At 45.5% G+C, this 16216-nt stretch overlaps 1 protein-coding gene across 1 annotated transcript; it reads left to right on the top strand.

Annotated features, from left to right (window-relative positions):
• The first annotated feature begins 12082 nt into the window (after positions 1–12082).
• On the top strand, positions 12083–15706 carry GPR12 (G protein-coupled receptor 12). Its single transcript, XM_002924214.4, has 2 exons — positions 12083–12179; positions 12916–15706. The coding sequence occupies exon 2, from the start codon at positions 12931–12933 to the stop codon at positions 13933–13935; it is 1005 nt and encodes a 334-aa protein (XP_002924260.1). The 5' UTR covers positions 12083–12179; positions 12916–12930; the 3' UTR covers positions 13936–15706.
• Positions 15707–16216: the final 510 nt, after the last annotated feature.

The raw sequence follows: 16216 nt of genomic DNA, 5'->3' as shown, positions 1-16216 counted from the left end.
TTTGAGAGTGGTGGTCATTCTGGTTGTTTGAAGTTAATTTAAAACTCCCCCTACCCCTGAGGTACCATAGGATTTATATCAAGAGAACAAGGGGTCAGCACTCAGTGGTGCATAATTAAGCCAAAGTGCGGGCAGTGAAGAGAATGCAGAGGGGAGTGAAGAATGAATCCTTTCCTCCGCTCCGGGTCACTTCTTCTGTGACTTAAAGGAGTTGAAGTGGTGGTCGACCTGGTTCCTTCCAGTTGCAAATTTCTATGAGTAAATTGCTGTGCCTACAACCCTTGGGTCTGAAATCCCTGAGACCCAGCAATGTCAAAGGGCCTGGAACCTCATGGGTTGTCAGCGGAGGAAGGTGAGAATGCTCTGCTCGTCCAGGAGCAGGAGGTGAGACCTCCTGACCTCTTTACACCCACCCTGGACAGTGAACCCTCCTGTCAGTGCAGGGTTACCAGGAATGTGGGTGGCTCAGGGACTGGGATGAATCACAGAAAGACAGCAGACACCTTGTCTTTGAGACCTTCAAACAAGTGTATGATATAAATCTGCTAGTTCATTTTCCTTGTATCTTGGGGGCTTAAACAAGCTTCAGTGTGCTGGGGTTAAAAACCAAGATCCCCAGCCCAGTTCACACCACAGAATGTCAGCTGTGCCCAGCACCTCCCCCAACCTGGAAAGGCATGGCTGCCTTTATGGATTGGAAGATTAAGGCTCACACAAAAGGATTAGGACTAGTTTATCCTCAAGTTAGGGACAAGAATCGGGTCCCTTGGCTCCCAGTCCAATCCTTGGGTACTTACTCCTTGTGCCTGAATGGAAGGACACCTTCAGGAATGAAAACAGTGTCTACCACTGAGCACTTCACGAGCACCTGTGATGTCCCAGGCTCTGCTCCAAGAGCTTCATGTGCTTTAATTAATTTAACCTCAAAATACAAACCCTGTGAAACTGGTACCATTTTTATCCCTGTTTCTAAGCTAAGTAGACTCAGGGTGGCAGATGGGGTGTTTTCACTTCCTCCAGGCCCAGGGGTACTTTCAAAGTCTAAATTAGGGAGCATGGAGCTAACTGTGTATTATTGAACAAAACCAAGATGGCCTTTGCCTGGACTCCTCTGAGTCATGGATAAATACGTTAGAGAAGGAAATGAATTCAATTGAGCTAATTCAAATTTCATGCCATTTAATTTTAATAGGAAGAATATTAGCCCATAAATAACACTTTTAAATAGTTGGAATATGAATATGTACAATTCAATGTTGGACTGAAGATATTATTTCAACATCATTTAATCTGATTCATCCCAGGGGAAATGAAGGAGACATATTTAGTGGCCACAGAGGTAGTTGACTGAAATTCTAATAAATCTGAGAATGGTTGGATAAAGCATTGTCCCGTGACCAAAGACCAGCGCTTAAGCAGCTCTGAAACATCTGGGGGCTCAGCCCAAGGCAGATACATGACCCCTTCTCTTTTCCATGCTTAATGTTCCCAGGACTCAAGCGGAACACGTACGATGCTGATCCCAGCAGGTTACTCTGCTATAATTGCTGCCCACTCTTCTTTCTCCCCACTACTATGAGCCCTGTGAGAGGAGTCGTGTCCTCGGGGGTCTTACATCAGAAGCCTCTGGCCCAATGCTTGTGAATGAATCATTTTTAAAAAAGACTTTATTTACTTATTTTAGAGCGAGGAGAGAGAATCTGGAGCAGACCCTGTGCTGAGTGTGGAGCCCAACACGGGGCTCAATCCCCCAACCATGAGATCGTGACCTGAGCCGAAACCAAGAATTGGGTGCTCAACCAACTGAGGCACCCAGGAGCCCCTGAATGAATTATAAATGCTAACGACCAGTACAGCTGCCCAGTGCAGACACTGACCTCTTCCCTCAGATACATTCCTCCACCTAAAAAAACTTCAGTGGCCTATGGGTCCACCCAGACCTCACCCTGCTCACCCAACAGCAATCATAAAATAAACCAACTACATGCATTTCTGACTTTCACCAACCCTACAGCAGCATTTCCAAATAAATTCTGGGAATGTTCAAGAACATTCCAAGGGGGATAAGAAAAGATTTCCCTGCAAAAAAAAGTTTATAAAGCTCTGGGTTAAACTGAAAGAAATGTTTCTTTATGGAGGATTTCTTACAGCCTTTAAGAGGCTACCAAGTGCTACGATATTCCTAGAAGGACATGCAGCATTCAGCTTTTCTGTCTTACTTTCAGTTTCCCCAGAAGCAGACCCTGAGACAAAGATTTAGTATAAGTAATTTATTTTGGATATATTCCTAGGAATTGCATAGGGGTGAAGTGAGACAGGAAAGAGAATACAGGCAATAATAAACAGGTTTTTTTAAAGCACATTACCTGTCATGGACTGAATGTTTGTATCCCCTCGAAATTCATAATTTGAAGCCCCAACCCCCCAGTGTGGCTGAATCTGGAGATAGAGCCTTCATAGTGTAACTAAGGCTAAATGAGGTCATAAGGGTGGGGCCCTGATCCAATAGGATTAGTGTCCTTGTAAGAAGAGACACAGAGAGCTTGCTTGCTCTTTCTACTTGCACATATACCCCAAAGAAAGGCCATGTGAGGACTTAGTGAGAAGACAGCCAACTGCAAACCAGAAAGAGGATTCTCATCAGAACCCAAACTCAGCAGGAACCTTAAACTTGGATTTCCAGCCTCCAGAACTGTGAGAAAATGCACTTCTGTTTCAACCACCCAGTCTGTGGCATTTCACTCTGGCAGCCCCAGCTTGGGACTCCCCAAGCTGGCATTCCCACTGTGAGTGACTGGAACTTAAGCCTTCCAAGAGTCAGAGTCAAACATGCACCGGGGACATGGTTAAACCAGAAGGAAACAAGCTGCAGAGCTTGACTTTGAAATCTCCAAACAAGAGTAGGAGCCGGAGCAAGCTGTCTGTGCTGGAGTGCGTGGCATGCCTGAAAGTGGGTGAGCAATGCGGCCACAGCCATTTACCTGTCACCCCTGCTGTGGTGGCTTCTTCAGTCTGAGGAGATTATGGCGACTCTGTTACCTGAGACCCAGGGAGGAGGGAGCTGGGGTACATATATCCTGGTTCCTGTCAGTCATCTGCAGATGGCTGCTCCAAGGGCATATACTTCCTGGCACTTCCAGTCTGCCGTGCAGGTGGCAAGGAGGGCACTAGACCAGAGAAAGTCCTCAGGTAAGAGATGTAGGTGCTGCTTGCTGGGAGTTGGCTAGTGTGCTCTGAGGGGCAAGGGGACATGTCCTGGCATCGACAGCACCTGGTATACTTCCCAAGCATGTACTAGCATCTTGTGGAATAGTTAGGTTCCTTGACACCATTTGGAAAGCTCTGCTCTAGACCAATTTCGAACCCTCTGGAAAAACTTGACTTCCTGTCAGAATCTGTCCATCTGTCCATACTCATCTGTATTAGTCTGCATGGGCTGTCATAACAAAGCACCCCAGGCTGGGTGGCTGAAACAACAGAAGTTTATTTTCTCATGGTTCTGGAGGCTAGAAGTCTGAGATCAAGATGTCAGCGGGCCGGGTTCCTTCTGGGACCTTTCTCCTTGGCTAGTAGACGGCCATCTTCTACCTGTCTCCACTTAGTCGTCCCTCTTTCTGTGTGCATCTGTGTGATAATCTCCTTCTCTTATAAGGAGCCCAATCAGATTGTGAGGCCCACCCACATGCCCTCACTTTAACTTAATCATCTCTTTAAAGACCCTGTCTCCAAATACAGTCACGTTCTGAAGTACTGGGCATTAGAACTGCAATATATGAATTTTGGAGGGACTCAGTCCAGCCCATAGCACCATCTTTCCCCCATTGGCATCAAGGAAAGTCACTTGAAAAAGACAAAATGGTTCTGAAGACAGCAGGACTTGCCTCAAACCTGATCCCATAGATGGGCATGTCTGAAAGAATACATCACTCTGATGGGGACTTCCTCAGTCAGCTGAGGCCCACCCAACATGGCCAGGGAAAGGCTCACTTGTTAATTAGACACTTAATGTCCCAAATACATTGGGAAGACCTGCCCTGCAGTGAGATACAGGATCTCAGTCCAACCTTGCAACATCCAAATCTCCTACTTCTCCTCCCACTTCCGTGATCCATTTGTCAGAAATAAGGCCCTCCCAAGCACCAGGACACGTTCTAGGCACCGAGAAACAAGGAACCAAATGGAGAAGGTAGCATTGTGGGGAGGACACAGACAAACAGCAGGGAAAGAAAGACAATACCTGTTGTATCAGTGGTGATCAGCGCGAAGGAGAGAAAGAAAGCAGGAGGAGGACCACTGTGTGTGCGCTGGGGGTGCACAGTGTGGACAGGTGGCCGAGGCCTCACTGAAATATGACATTTGAGGGAAGACCTGAGGGAGGCAGGGGCCAGTCACGGAGCATTGGGGAAAAGCCTGGTGCTGGCAGGAAGGACAGTGACAGGAGGATTGGATGGTTAGGGACGGCATGAGGACGTGGCTTCACTCTGGGTGAGTCGGGGCCCCATCGAGGGCTTTGGTGAGGAGAAGCATGGCCTCATGGAGGTGCATTAAGAACAGGCTGAATGAGAGTGAGAGCATGGATAAGAAACCAGCTGGGAAGCCCTTGACATAATCCAGGTGACAGATGACAGTCATTTGTATCAAGGTGACACCAGTGGAAGTATTTTTTTCTTTTTTTGCAATTTTTATTTGACCATTTAATAGTTGATTCATTGTTTGAATTCATCTCTTACATCGTTTCTCTATTTGTCTTTTTAAAAATAGACCCTTTTTAGAGCTGTTTTAGGTTCATAGCAAAATTGAGACAAAAGTTCCCATATACCCCTCCTCCCGCATGCACACAGCCTCCCCGTTATCAGCATCCCTCACCACAGTGGTGTTTGTTACCATCCACGAACCTGCACTGACATGTCAGTGTCACCTAAAGTCCATACTACACATTAGAGTTCACTCTTGGTGTTGTACGTTCTGCGGATTTGGACAAATGTATAATGGCATGTATCCCCCATTGCAGTGTCATGCAGAGTAGTTTCACTGCCCAAAAAATTCTCTGGGCTCCACCTATTCGTCCCTCCCTCCCCCGAACCCCCGGCCACCGTTGATCTTTCTATTGTCTTCATAATTTTGCCTTTTTCCAAATGTCATATGGTTGCATGTAGCCTTTTCACACTGGTTTCTTTCACTTAGTGATGTGCATTTAAATTTCCCCATGTCTTTTTGTGGCTTGGGAGGTTTTGTTTGTTTGTTTGTTTGTTTGTTTTAAGAGCTGAATAATACTCCGTTGTCTGGATGTACACAGTTTATTTATTCCTTCACCAACCGAAGGGCGTCTTGCTTGCCTTGGAGTTTTGACACTTATGGATTCTGGATGTACTTTGAAGGGAGGATCAACAGGATTTCCTGACAGGTTGCGGGGTGTGTGGGCGATGACTCCAAACATCTGGAAAGTATTTGGCCAGTACAGGTGAAAGAACTGGAATCACCTGGATCTCTGCTCAGGCAGGGGACAGGGAGATGACACACGGCCAATGGCCACTTCAGTGGTCACAACAACTCTTGTGTTCAGAGCCTTGGCTTTGTGCCAGGCTGGGGTAAGTGTACCGTGTGCTTTATCCCGTGTCACACACTAGCCCTAGGAAGTAGATGCTGCTAACATTCTCATTTCACAAATAGAGGAGTGGTTTATTTGTTCAAGGTCACGCAGGTCTGTGCTGCATACTTGGCTCCCAAGACAGTAAATATTTATTATATGATAGTTGGCACTTTAATGTGAATGCCTCAGTCTGGTTAACGTAAATCTCCCCAAACCAGGGTAAATTCACAGAAATTAATGTCACTGTGGAAACATTCATGGGAGGCAGCCAGCTGGCCATTTCCCTGATGACAACATACAACATCCTGGCCGAGATGGAGTATTTTCTAATTCCCATAAAGTGAAGAGCTCATGACACAGGGTGGGTGTTCCCTAAGCACAGGCTATGAGGTTGGAGAGGTGAAGAACATTCCTGAGTGCCCAAGAGAAAACCGTATGTAATTGGAAACTTTATGTGTACATTTTCTCTACTGATGTGACAGAAGGTATTCTGTCTTTCCCAGGATTCCTTTGAGTAGGTACAAAATCATCATGTCCATCGGTGGTTCTCAAGAGCCATCCTCTGACCAATCTGAGCTGTGACGTTTCCACCCATCTGGAAAATGGGTGTTGTGCAAAAAGTCAGAACAATGCAGGGAGTTTTCATTAAACCAGATGTATTTCATTTAAAGCGCTATCCTACATCTTTGTGTGTGTGTGTGTGTTGTGTGTGTGTATGTGTGTATGTGTGCTAAAAATGTCCTTTAAATTTATATATAAAATAATAATAAAGGCAATTAGATGTCTGCTTGCTTAAATGAACTTCTTTGGCAAAATGAAAGTTTGGAAACCCCATGTCAGTCTCTCCATTCTGTTGTTGTTGCTGCTGGTGGTGAAATTTGCCAACCCAAGAAATCAAAATTTCTGGGTACCACTGATCTTCCATAATCGATATAAACTCAGTTGACTGTAAAGCAGTCAGAAATGAGAGCCTCGAATGTAGAACAGTCAAGAGTCAGGACAAGTCAATTCCATTGCGAGGCAAAGCATGTATTAATCACCCACACACATTACCCTGAGCTAGGTAGGCATCATGCAGAGACACCAACTCGGAACTAATAATTCTCCTTCACTGTTACCGAGACCACTGCCAAAGCTCCTCTAGTCACACAGTGTCACACCTGTGCACACACCTTGCAGAAGTCTGGCTGTAAATTTAGTATCCTCAACCTGTTTGTGCTGCTGAAGGACTCAAATAGAGGGGAAGATACAGTACATTCTACACCAGCCGAGGGCGGGGAGTTGAGCCAGCACCCTGGGACCTGGTTATTCCTTCCTCTCTCCCTGTATCTTCTCCCGTTTCATTCACCAGCATTTTAAGCCAGCATTTCAGGAGCCACAGGATGGGAAGCATGCCAAACAATCATGTTTTGGCTAAAATGTATTGATTATAATTGGCTGTCTTGGCCTCCTGACATAGTAAAAGAAAAATTGGAAGCAAAGTAGCATGTCAGCAAAATACACTGTTTCCTACTTCTATCTACCCACAGAGTATCCTTCCATTTCCTCTTTTAAAGAAAGAAGGAGCATCCAGTAGGAGCGTGCCAGAATTTTAAAAACCACATTCGAAGAAAAGGCTGTATCTTTGCTCACAGTACACATTTCCTCCAAACCTCGCAGGGAAGTCCTTCAGATACAATGAAATGTAGGTCATAAGAAAAGAGACTGAGAACACATGATTCATGATGCATCAAGTGATAGGTCCCCTAGGAATGTTTCTTTGCAAAGAAAGTGTGTGTTGTCAGGCTGGCCTGAAAAGACATGTAACTCTTCGTCTCAAATACAAAGCATTTAGGTTGTGTGAACAGTGCTCACTCCTTAGTGATTCAAAAAATCAATACCAAGCCTGATCACTCCATTTCTCTCCCTGAGTTCTTGTGCAAAAACAGCCAGAGTGTGACTTTATCAGGATAAAAAGCTTCTGCACAGCCAAGGAAACAGTCAAAAAAACTAAGAGACAGCCCACGGAATGGGAGAATATATTTGCAAAGGACACTACAGATAAAGGACTGGTATCCAAGATCTACAAAGAACTTCTCAAACTCAATACACGAGAAACAAATAAACAAATCAAAAAAATGGGCAGAAGATATGAACAGACACTTTTCCAACGAAGACATACAAATGGCTAACAGACACATGAAAAAAATGTTCAAAACCAAAGAACATTTAAAACTCTTTCTCCATACAATAATGAGAATAAAATATTTCTGAAAGTAATTCCTCAAGTTACTCTGGGGAAGAAGGTCTCCAATAAATGCATTAAAAATGTATATTAACAAAAAGAAAGTTCACAGTGTCTCTCCCTGGAATTGAGGGTACAGGTAATTTTACTTTTTAATTTTAATTGCAGGCAGCAAAATTTCCGTAATGAATGTATTATTTTATTATCAGAAAAAGACTTTTGTTTTTTAAATTAATACAATTTTACAAACACAAAAATATGTGCTGAAATGAGGCAATGTTAGCACTGACAACAGAACTCTTCTTTCTCACAGAATCTCAGACAGGATATTGTCTTTATGTGATGTGTCCTTCCTTTTTTTAAATCTTGATATTCCCATGAAATATGTTTCTCCTCTATTAAAATGGGAAGTTTAGAGGGTCTTATAAAGGGGAAGGGAGGTGTGTGTTATGATTTTTTCATAGACCCCTCACTGTCCTTCAACGGCAGTCAGGTTTCGTTTAAATAAAGAATTAAATATTAAAATATACTTCGATCCAGCCTTAGGAACATACCGAATAGAAATGCATACATATGTGCAGTAAATGACATGTACAAGGATGTTCATCATGGTTTTCTTCACAATAGCCAAAGCCAGACAGCAACACAATGTGACCAGTAGGAGAATGGATTAAAAAACCGCCGGACATTATATGATAAATACTACACAGCAAGGAAAAAGAATCAACTCCTAATTCATGTAACAAATCAATAAATCTCACAAAAATAATGTTGAGTGAATGGAGTCAGACACAACAGTATACATACTGTATGATTCCATTTATGGAGAGCTCATAAGCAGGCAAATCCAATCTATGATGTTAAAATTGAGACTAGTGGTTTCCTTTTCCTAGTGGGGATAATAGCTGAGGTGGGGGCAAAAGGACAGCTTTGGGGCACTGGTAATGTTCTATTTCTCAGGAGGATTAGAGATGACATTGGTATATTCATTTGACATCCTGCATCAAACTGTACGTTTGTGAAATAGGTGGTCCCTACATGGAGGTTATACTGCAAAAAAAATTTACTGTAAGTTAGAGAAATAAATAAAAATTGAACTTTAATCTGGAGTCCTGTTTTCTTCTCAGGTGTGATATAACCCTTGGCTAGGCAGAATGACACATGGCTCATCTGGTTCCGATTAGCGCACCAATTAATCAAATATATTGATATTGACACGCAATCGTTAACACAGGCAGCAAAGAAACAACATTTCCACATAGACACCATGTATGCCATACAGGACTGGCTCCATTTATGAGCTGCTCCAGCCGGTCGTCTGGGACAGCCCCACAATCTATAAATCCAATCACAAGGAAGGGCCAGGAAATGTGGGTACAGGGTTGAAGTTAGCAAAGACACTGTGTGCATTTAAGATGGGCACAGAGTCTTTCTCACACAAAACAGTAGTTGTTAGTATAGGCTGTGAAAATGCCAGGCTGTGATTAAGGTTTACAATTTCTTGCCAAAGCCAAACAAAACAAAACAAAACAAAACAAGCAACAGAAAGGTAAATGATGAAAAGACAATAAACCTTACCTACTGAAGGCATCTGCTCCAATGTCCTGTGACGAGTGGTGCAGGAATTGAGAAGGCAGCCTTGCAGACAATACCTTATGACCCGGGCTACTGAGGGCCATGCAAAACCCCCTATGCGCCCCCTGAATTCCAAGCTGCAGACACCGAAGGCGTCCCACCTCACCTTTCCTCTGGGGAAATGCCCATTCAGCAAAGTTCAGACGGAAACTCCCCTGCAGGACTCTACCCATCATCCAGGTTTTGCCAACTGATTCATCCCATCACATCAGCCTTGAGGTTGGTTCAGAGCTGGGCACACACAGTAGGCCAGGCCAGAGTTCTCCATGGGAACCCCTCTCCCCAGCTAGGAAGACAGTCTCAGCATGCAAGCCAGGGGGCCACTTTCGTGGCTGCACGGGAGCTGCTTGTCTAGGAAAGGTCAGTTTGAGGCTGGTGAATACAGAGAAGCAAAGACAAGAAATAAGCCAGAGATAGGAACTGACTGGGAGCCTCAGCACACAGAATTCTGTTCCTGCAGCTTCTCCTTCTTTTCCAGGAGCCACTCCAGGATCTTTCCCAGCCACGCCAGGAACAATATCCATTTTTAACTAAGTTAGTTTGAATTGGATTTCTGCCCCCTTGGCAACAAAAGTCCTAACAAATATACAAATAAACATAGAATTTGGAGAAAAGTTTAAATTCCTTTTTTGTTGTTGTTGTTCCAAGTAATCATTCGAGGGGAAGGCATAACTGAGCAGAACTGTGAACGAACAGCTGATCTCGGCAATCTGGAGGAGCTTGCGCCCACACTGTCATAGCCCCTCGGTGCTGCCATTTGGCCGTATCCAGCCCCGGTGTAAGTTCCCTCAGTTTCTTCCTTTAACTCAAGATTTCACTGCAAAAAAACACATCCACTTCATTACCTTTTCTCTTGCTTCTTTTTTTCTCCCTTCTTTCCCAAGCACATTGAAAGAGGGAGTACGTTCCCCTCCTGTCGGCTCCGGGGGGGCAGACCTGTCGCAGAGTTATTGACTAGAATAGTGTCTGGCTAGCACTGTACGTTTCTCCTGCCCTGAGCCGCAGTGCCCACGGGAGCCTCCTAAGTCTTGTCAGGTAGTTTGAACTGTACCATGCTAAAACTGCTATGTGTATGCTCAAACAATTATTTTTCAACACTTCATTCTAAAAATGCTTTGCTTCATCACATAGAAATTGACAGGAAGATATACATCCCTCCATTACAGCATTTGCTACCTGGTAGTATTGCTTCTTCTATGCGTCTGTCACCCCCACACATACATGCCTGTGAGTGGAAAGATCACATCTTACTGAATATGTGCTCCTGGCAATTAGCATGGTACTTGGCAGTTACAGGTGTCTGATGCCTCCCCACTGGGGACAAGTGGTTCTTAAAACTCCATTGAACCTTGCTTTTCAAAGTGTAGTCAGTCCATGGACCAGAAGCTGCAGGATCTCTGGGACAGAGGCTTGCAAATGCAGAGTCTGCCCCCCCCAACCCCCAAACTACTGATCTGTAGTTGAGAACTGGCTTGCTGGGAGAGGCAGGCTGATCTTGCAGAGGCAGGAGCTCTTGGATGGGAGAAAGGGAGGAAAAGGAACAAGAGGAAGTCAAGGGCAGGTGAATTCGCAGGGCTGGGGTGAGAAATGACAGTGAGGACCAGGGGGAGGCAGGATGGCCGGAGGATGATGCCAGGCTACACAGGGTCCGTGTTCTGTGGACCATCTCTACTCATACAGAACCCTTTCTGTGAGTGTGGAGAAAGGCAGTCAGGAAAACCTTCACTGCTGAAAAGAAAAAACACAATATCATGCCTTGTTTTCTCCCATCTTTAAGCGGGGAGATCATTTTTAAACTTAAGATCTCCTAGGTGCTCTAGGTTTTGTATCCAGAGGAGACATGAGCTCATAAAGGCAGACGGCTATCAGGTTCTTAATCTTAGAACCTACTGATGTGTTAAAATGAAAAAATAAATTAACACTGCCACTTCAGTACCTAAATGAATGGGTTTTGGCCAGCATCTGCAGGAAGCTTCTGCAGGAACTCAGTAAATGATTTCCATTTGAAAACACAGCTCAAGGAGCACTTAATAAGTGCAATTCGATGATAATGATGATTCACATAACAGCACCTTACATGCGGTTAAGCAAGTGTTCCCGGGGAACAGTAATAAGGAACAAGATCTAAGACACACCTAAGGAAAGGAACCCTTTTGGGATCAGGAGGCAGTGTGGTCAACAGCAATTCTAAAATAGCTCGCCAATCATTTCGCTGCTTTAAAAATCAGCCTGCCTAACTTGCTCACCCTGCGTCCCCACTGCTAATCCCGAATGCCACCCTAAGCAATTCTTTGGGCCATGAATGTGGCAGTTTAGAGAAAGGCGCGGAGAAGCTAGAGACCGGGACTCCCCAGGGAGACCTCAGGAACGAAATAGGTCACCGGGTTCCCAGGCGGTGCTCCTCTGCCCCCGCCCCGCCAGACCGCCGGCTGGGGTGGGAAGCGGGGCTGCAGGCAGGGAGGGCGAAGATGCAGGTCTCTGCCTCCAGGTTCTCTTCCTCCCACAGGGGTGGGGGGCTCTAGCTGCGCTCGGTCCGCCCTCGCCCGCCGGTGCGCCCAGACCCGTGGGGGCGCGCGCCGGCCTCCCGGGGCTCCCGGGCGGGCAGCCAGGCCCACTCCCGGGCGCGGCCGCCGCCCGTCGCCGCCGCGGGCCCAGGCGCAGACATGCAACACGAGTAGTCCGCGCGCTTCGGAAGCACCGGAGGAGCCCCCTCGGCCTGGGCGCGCCAAGGTGACCCCCTTGATGATCCCCGCCCCCGCGGGTTGCTGGTCCCGGCGCCCTGTCTGTCCCCTCGCGTCCTCCGCTTGTCCCCGCCGGGAGAGCGGCGGCAGTGCATGGGCGTGTGTCTGTCTGTCTGTCTCCACACCCCCATCGCACACACCTGCCTTTTGTGACCCTGGCCCGACTGCCCTGTGCACACGGGGGACATCTGGGACCCCTCTTTGTTCTGGCTGGGGGTGTGTGTGTGTGTGAGTGTGTGCGCGCGCGCGAGGGATTGTTTTTTTGGGGGGGGTGTTCGATGGAAATAGGCGATTTAAATATTCCATCGAGGATGGCGGCCCCCGGCTCGCGACTTGTCGCTGCAGCGTGGCTTTCTCGGCAGCAGCCCAGATGTCAAGCAGTGGTTCGTTTCCAGCATGCAAGATGTGATTTTCAGATGTGCGTTCCCAGCACTTTAGCAAACAGACCGCCGCGGTTCCGTGTGTGCCTGCCTCACTCACGCTCGTGTTTTCAAGTCCTATCCTGTGTTGTCCCCAGCGCCAAACGGCATTTGTGGTCGTGGGTTTGAAACCATGGAGACTTTGCCTTTTGTTTTATTCCATAACACTTTATAATTCATGAAGTTTGTGGCATTTGATGGTAGTGTCTGAGTAGGAGCTGGCTTTCTGTTTGTGTGTTTTTTGCATGATCTTGGATTGTCACCCTGCTGTGTCTAAACATTAAAAAGCCTGTCTTTTCGTTGAAGAGGACAGGGGTTAAAATGAATGAAGACCTGCAGGTCAATTTAAGCGGGCTGCCTCGGGATTATTTAGATGCTGGTGCTGCGGAGAACGTCTCGGCTGCCGTCTCCTCCCAGGTTCCTGTTGTAGAGCCGGAGCCAGAGCTCGTTGTCAACCCTTGGGACATTGTCTTGTGTACCTCAGGAACCCTCATCTCCTGTGAAAATGCCATTGTGGTCCTTATCATCTTCCATAACCCCAGCCTGAGAGCACCCATGTTCCTGCTAATAGGCAGCCTGGCTCTTGCAGACTTGCTGGCCGGCATCGGACTCATCATCAATTTTGTTTTTGCCTACCTGCTTCAGTCAGAAGCCACCAAGCTGGTCACAATCGGACTCATTGTCGCCTCTTTCTCTGCCTCTGTCTGCAGCTTGCTCGCTATCACTGTTGACCGCTACCTCTCCCTGTATTACGCTCTGACATACCACTCGGAGAGGACGGTCACCTTTACCTATGTCATGCTCGTCATGCTCTGGGGGACCTCCATCTGCCTGGGACTGTTGCCCGTCATGGGCTGGAACTGCCTCAGAGACGAGTCCACCTGCAGCGTGGTCAGACCTCTCACCAAGAACAATGCGGCCATCCTCTCTGTCTCCTTCCTGTTCATGTTTGCTCTCATGCTTCAGCTCTACATCCAGATCTGCAAGATTGTGATGAGGCACGCCCATCAGATAGCCCTGCAACATCACTTCCTGGCCACCTCCCACTATGTGACCACCCGGAAAGGGGTCTCCACACTGGCCATCATTCTGGGGACCTTTGCTGCTTGCTGGATGCCTTTCACCCTCTATTCCTTGATAGCTGATTACACTTACCCCTCCATCTACACCTACGCCACCCTCCTGCCTGCCACCTACAATTCCATCATCAACCCTGTCATCTATGCTTTCAGAAACCAAGAGATCCAGAAAGCCCTCTGTCTCATATGCTGCGGCTGTATCCCCTCCAGTCTCTCGCAGAGAGCGCGGTCACCCAGCGACGTGTAGCAGCGTTCCCCTTATGAGGACACCCTACACACTCAATTCTGCATTTACCAAGCACTTCCACTGCCCGGCCAAATGGTTGAGATGCTGTCCTTAAATTCTTTATATTGGATTCTCTCTTGAGCCCCAGGAGCCCTTAGCATTCGTGATGCATTCATTTAGATGAGTAAAGTGACCGAAGTGAAAATAATGTTGCCAGTGTTTTCAACATTTAAAAAAAAATGAGTTCTTTGCTCAAGATGATTTTGTTTTGTTTGGGGGACAGAGGTTTTGTTTTCTGTTTTATTTGGAGGCAGGGTTTTTGTTTATATTTTACTGGGAGGATTGGTAGGGGGTGGGAAAGAAAGTATATGATATGGCCATGATGTTATAAAAAGTAAACTGGTCCCAGAGTTTTTACTTGGACTTTAAAATAAAATTAAGCTATTGAGAAAAATGGAGGAGAAATGACTTTTTCCAGACTTTTTTTTTTAATGTCAAGGTAGATTTTCAATGCTGCATGTACCTAACTGAATATAATCTCTTTCAAGCCTACACAAATAGTTTACATGATTATGTTCGGAAGAGACCTGGTTTTATTAACGTGAACTCAGTAATAAGTTACCAACACAGAAACGATGTACCCATTCTTATTCTTTCTTTGCTTTGAGCAATTACTGTTCACAGGAATTACATTGGTATTTCTATGAATGTTGTAACTTTCTGCATGGTTGCCTGTGTTAGCTAGACCACTAGTTTCAAATGTTGCCATGTAAATCCAGAATCAAATGAGTCAGTTTTCAATATAGGTTTTCAATGTGTCTCTAAAATGAATTATGAAATTTGTTTGATTTGCATATGAAGTAGGATTGATTAGATCCACCACTGTTGTCTCCACGCCACAGCCTGATTGTTTTCATGAAGCAAAAGAAAAAATTTAATAACAGCTGTTAAAAGTAGGTTACATTTATTTTAGCATATTCTGAAAAGTAAATCGATGTAAAGCTATCACGAAATATGAAAACCATCACCTTTCCTGTCTCTGTCTAAGAATGTATTAATAGTTTTTCTTAATCGAGACAAATAGAATTAAATATTGTAGACCACATATTTCTGGTTCATATTGTCTGTGGTGCAAAGTGCATTTGAAACAGGTGGTCTCCTATTTTAATGATTCAGTTCGTGAGTGCATAACGTGTATCTGACTGTGATATATGTTAGCTCTATTATGTAAGTTCACAAGCAGAATGACCATGTGGCTGTCCATGAAAAGCTAACTTGGAATTCCTTTTCCTTCTTTTCACCAAAAAACAAATGCAATAAAAAACTGTATTGCCTGTTTTCAGAGAGCAAAGATTTAGTCAAGAAATGACACCGAAGAATGAATTTTAAATATATTGCCAACTCATTGTGTCTGAGCATCATTTCTCTTAGTACAGACAGATGTTTTGGCCGAAGACACCTTCCCTCCATTTGCCATGGATTTATAGCAGTGTCTGGACAACCAGTGGAAGAAGTCCTGGACGAGGCATCAACTAAGCCCATTCAGATGCTGGCAAGACCAGTTTTTCAGGGTCCGTGGGGGAATCGTTTGTAATAAATTAACCTCATCGGTTTGTCCCAAGTGTTAGGGCCGGTGGTGGTCTCAGGACCATCCTGGCAGCCTGCATGCTAACTCCATCTCTCCAAAGCCCCTTCGTATGTAGCACAAGTGTGAATAAATCCTATACTTGAATCTAGGTCTCCTCCCCTAGGTTACTTATGGAAGCAGGAGAGGGACGGAAATATTTCAGAAGCGGGAAGGGATTTTTAGTACATATCACCATATGACCAATCTCATCAATTTGATGCCTTTAAAAAAATGTCTTTTGAACATTTGATGGAGTTGGTAGATTGGAAATGATGGGTCTATTTGTTTTTAATGACTTAAAACTTGACAGCATCTCCTTGTGAGAAATGACTAAGGTAAGTTGGTTTTGACATGGGCTGGGAAATATCCATATGGAGGTTGTAAAGCAATAAATGCTGTCTTTGTAGAAATGGTGGTCCATCTGCATATCTGTAATAGTAGGAACTATAGTCGTAATGATGTGTACTGTTTCTCACCACATGTTGTGTGCCAGGCTCCTTTATCTGCTTTGTTGCTGTATTCCCAAGAACACACTTTTACAGGTAAGAAAATTAAGGCGAAGAGAGGCTAAGGAATTTGTCCGAGGCCACAGAGCTCCAGGATAGAGCCAGGGTCTGGTCCTGGGTTTTCCCAAGCCTATGCTGTCCCCTTCCATGTTCCAGGCTACCTGTGATC

This window comes from Ailuropoda melanoleuca, chromosome 7, assembly GCF_002007445.2.
Source record: "Ailuropoda melanoleuca isolate Jingjing chromosome 7, ASM200744v2, whole genome shotgun sequence".
NCBI classification, from domain to species: Eukaryota; Metazoa; Chordata; class Mammalia; order Carnivora; family Ursidae; genus Ailuropoda; species Ailuropoda melanoleuca.
Note: the sequence above shows the minus strand (reverse complement) of the source record. Positions and strands in the feature narration are given on the sequence as shown.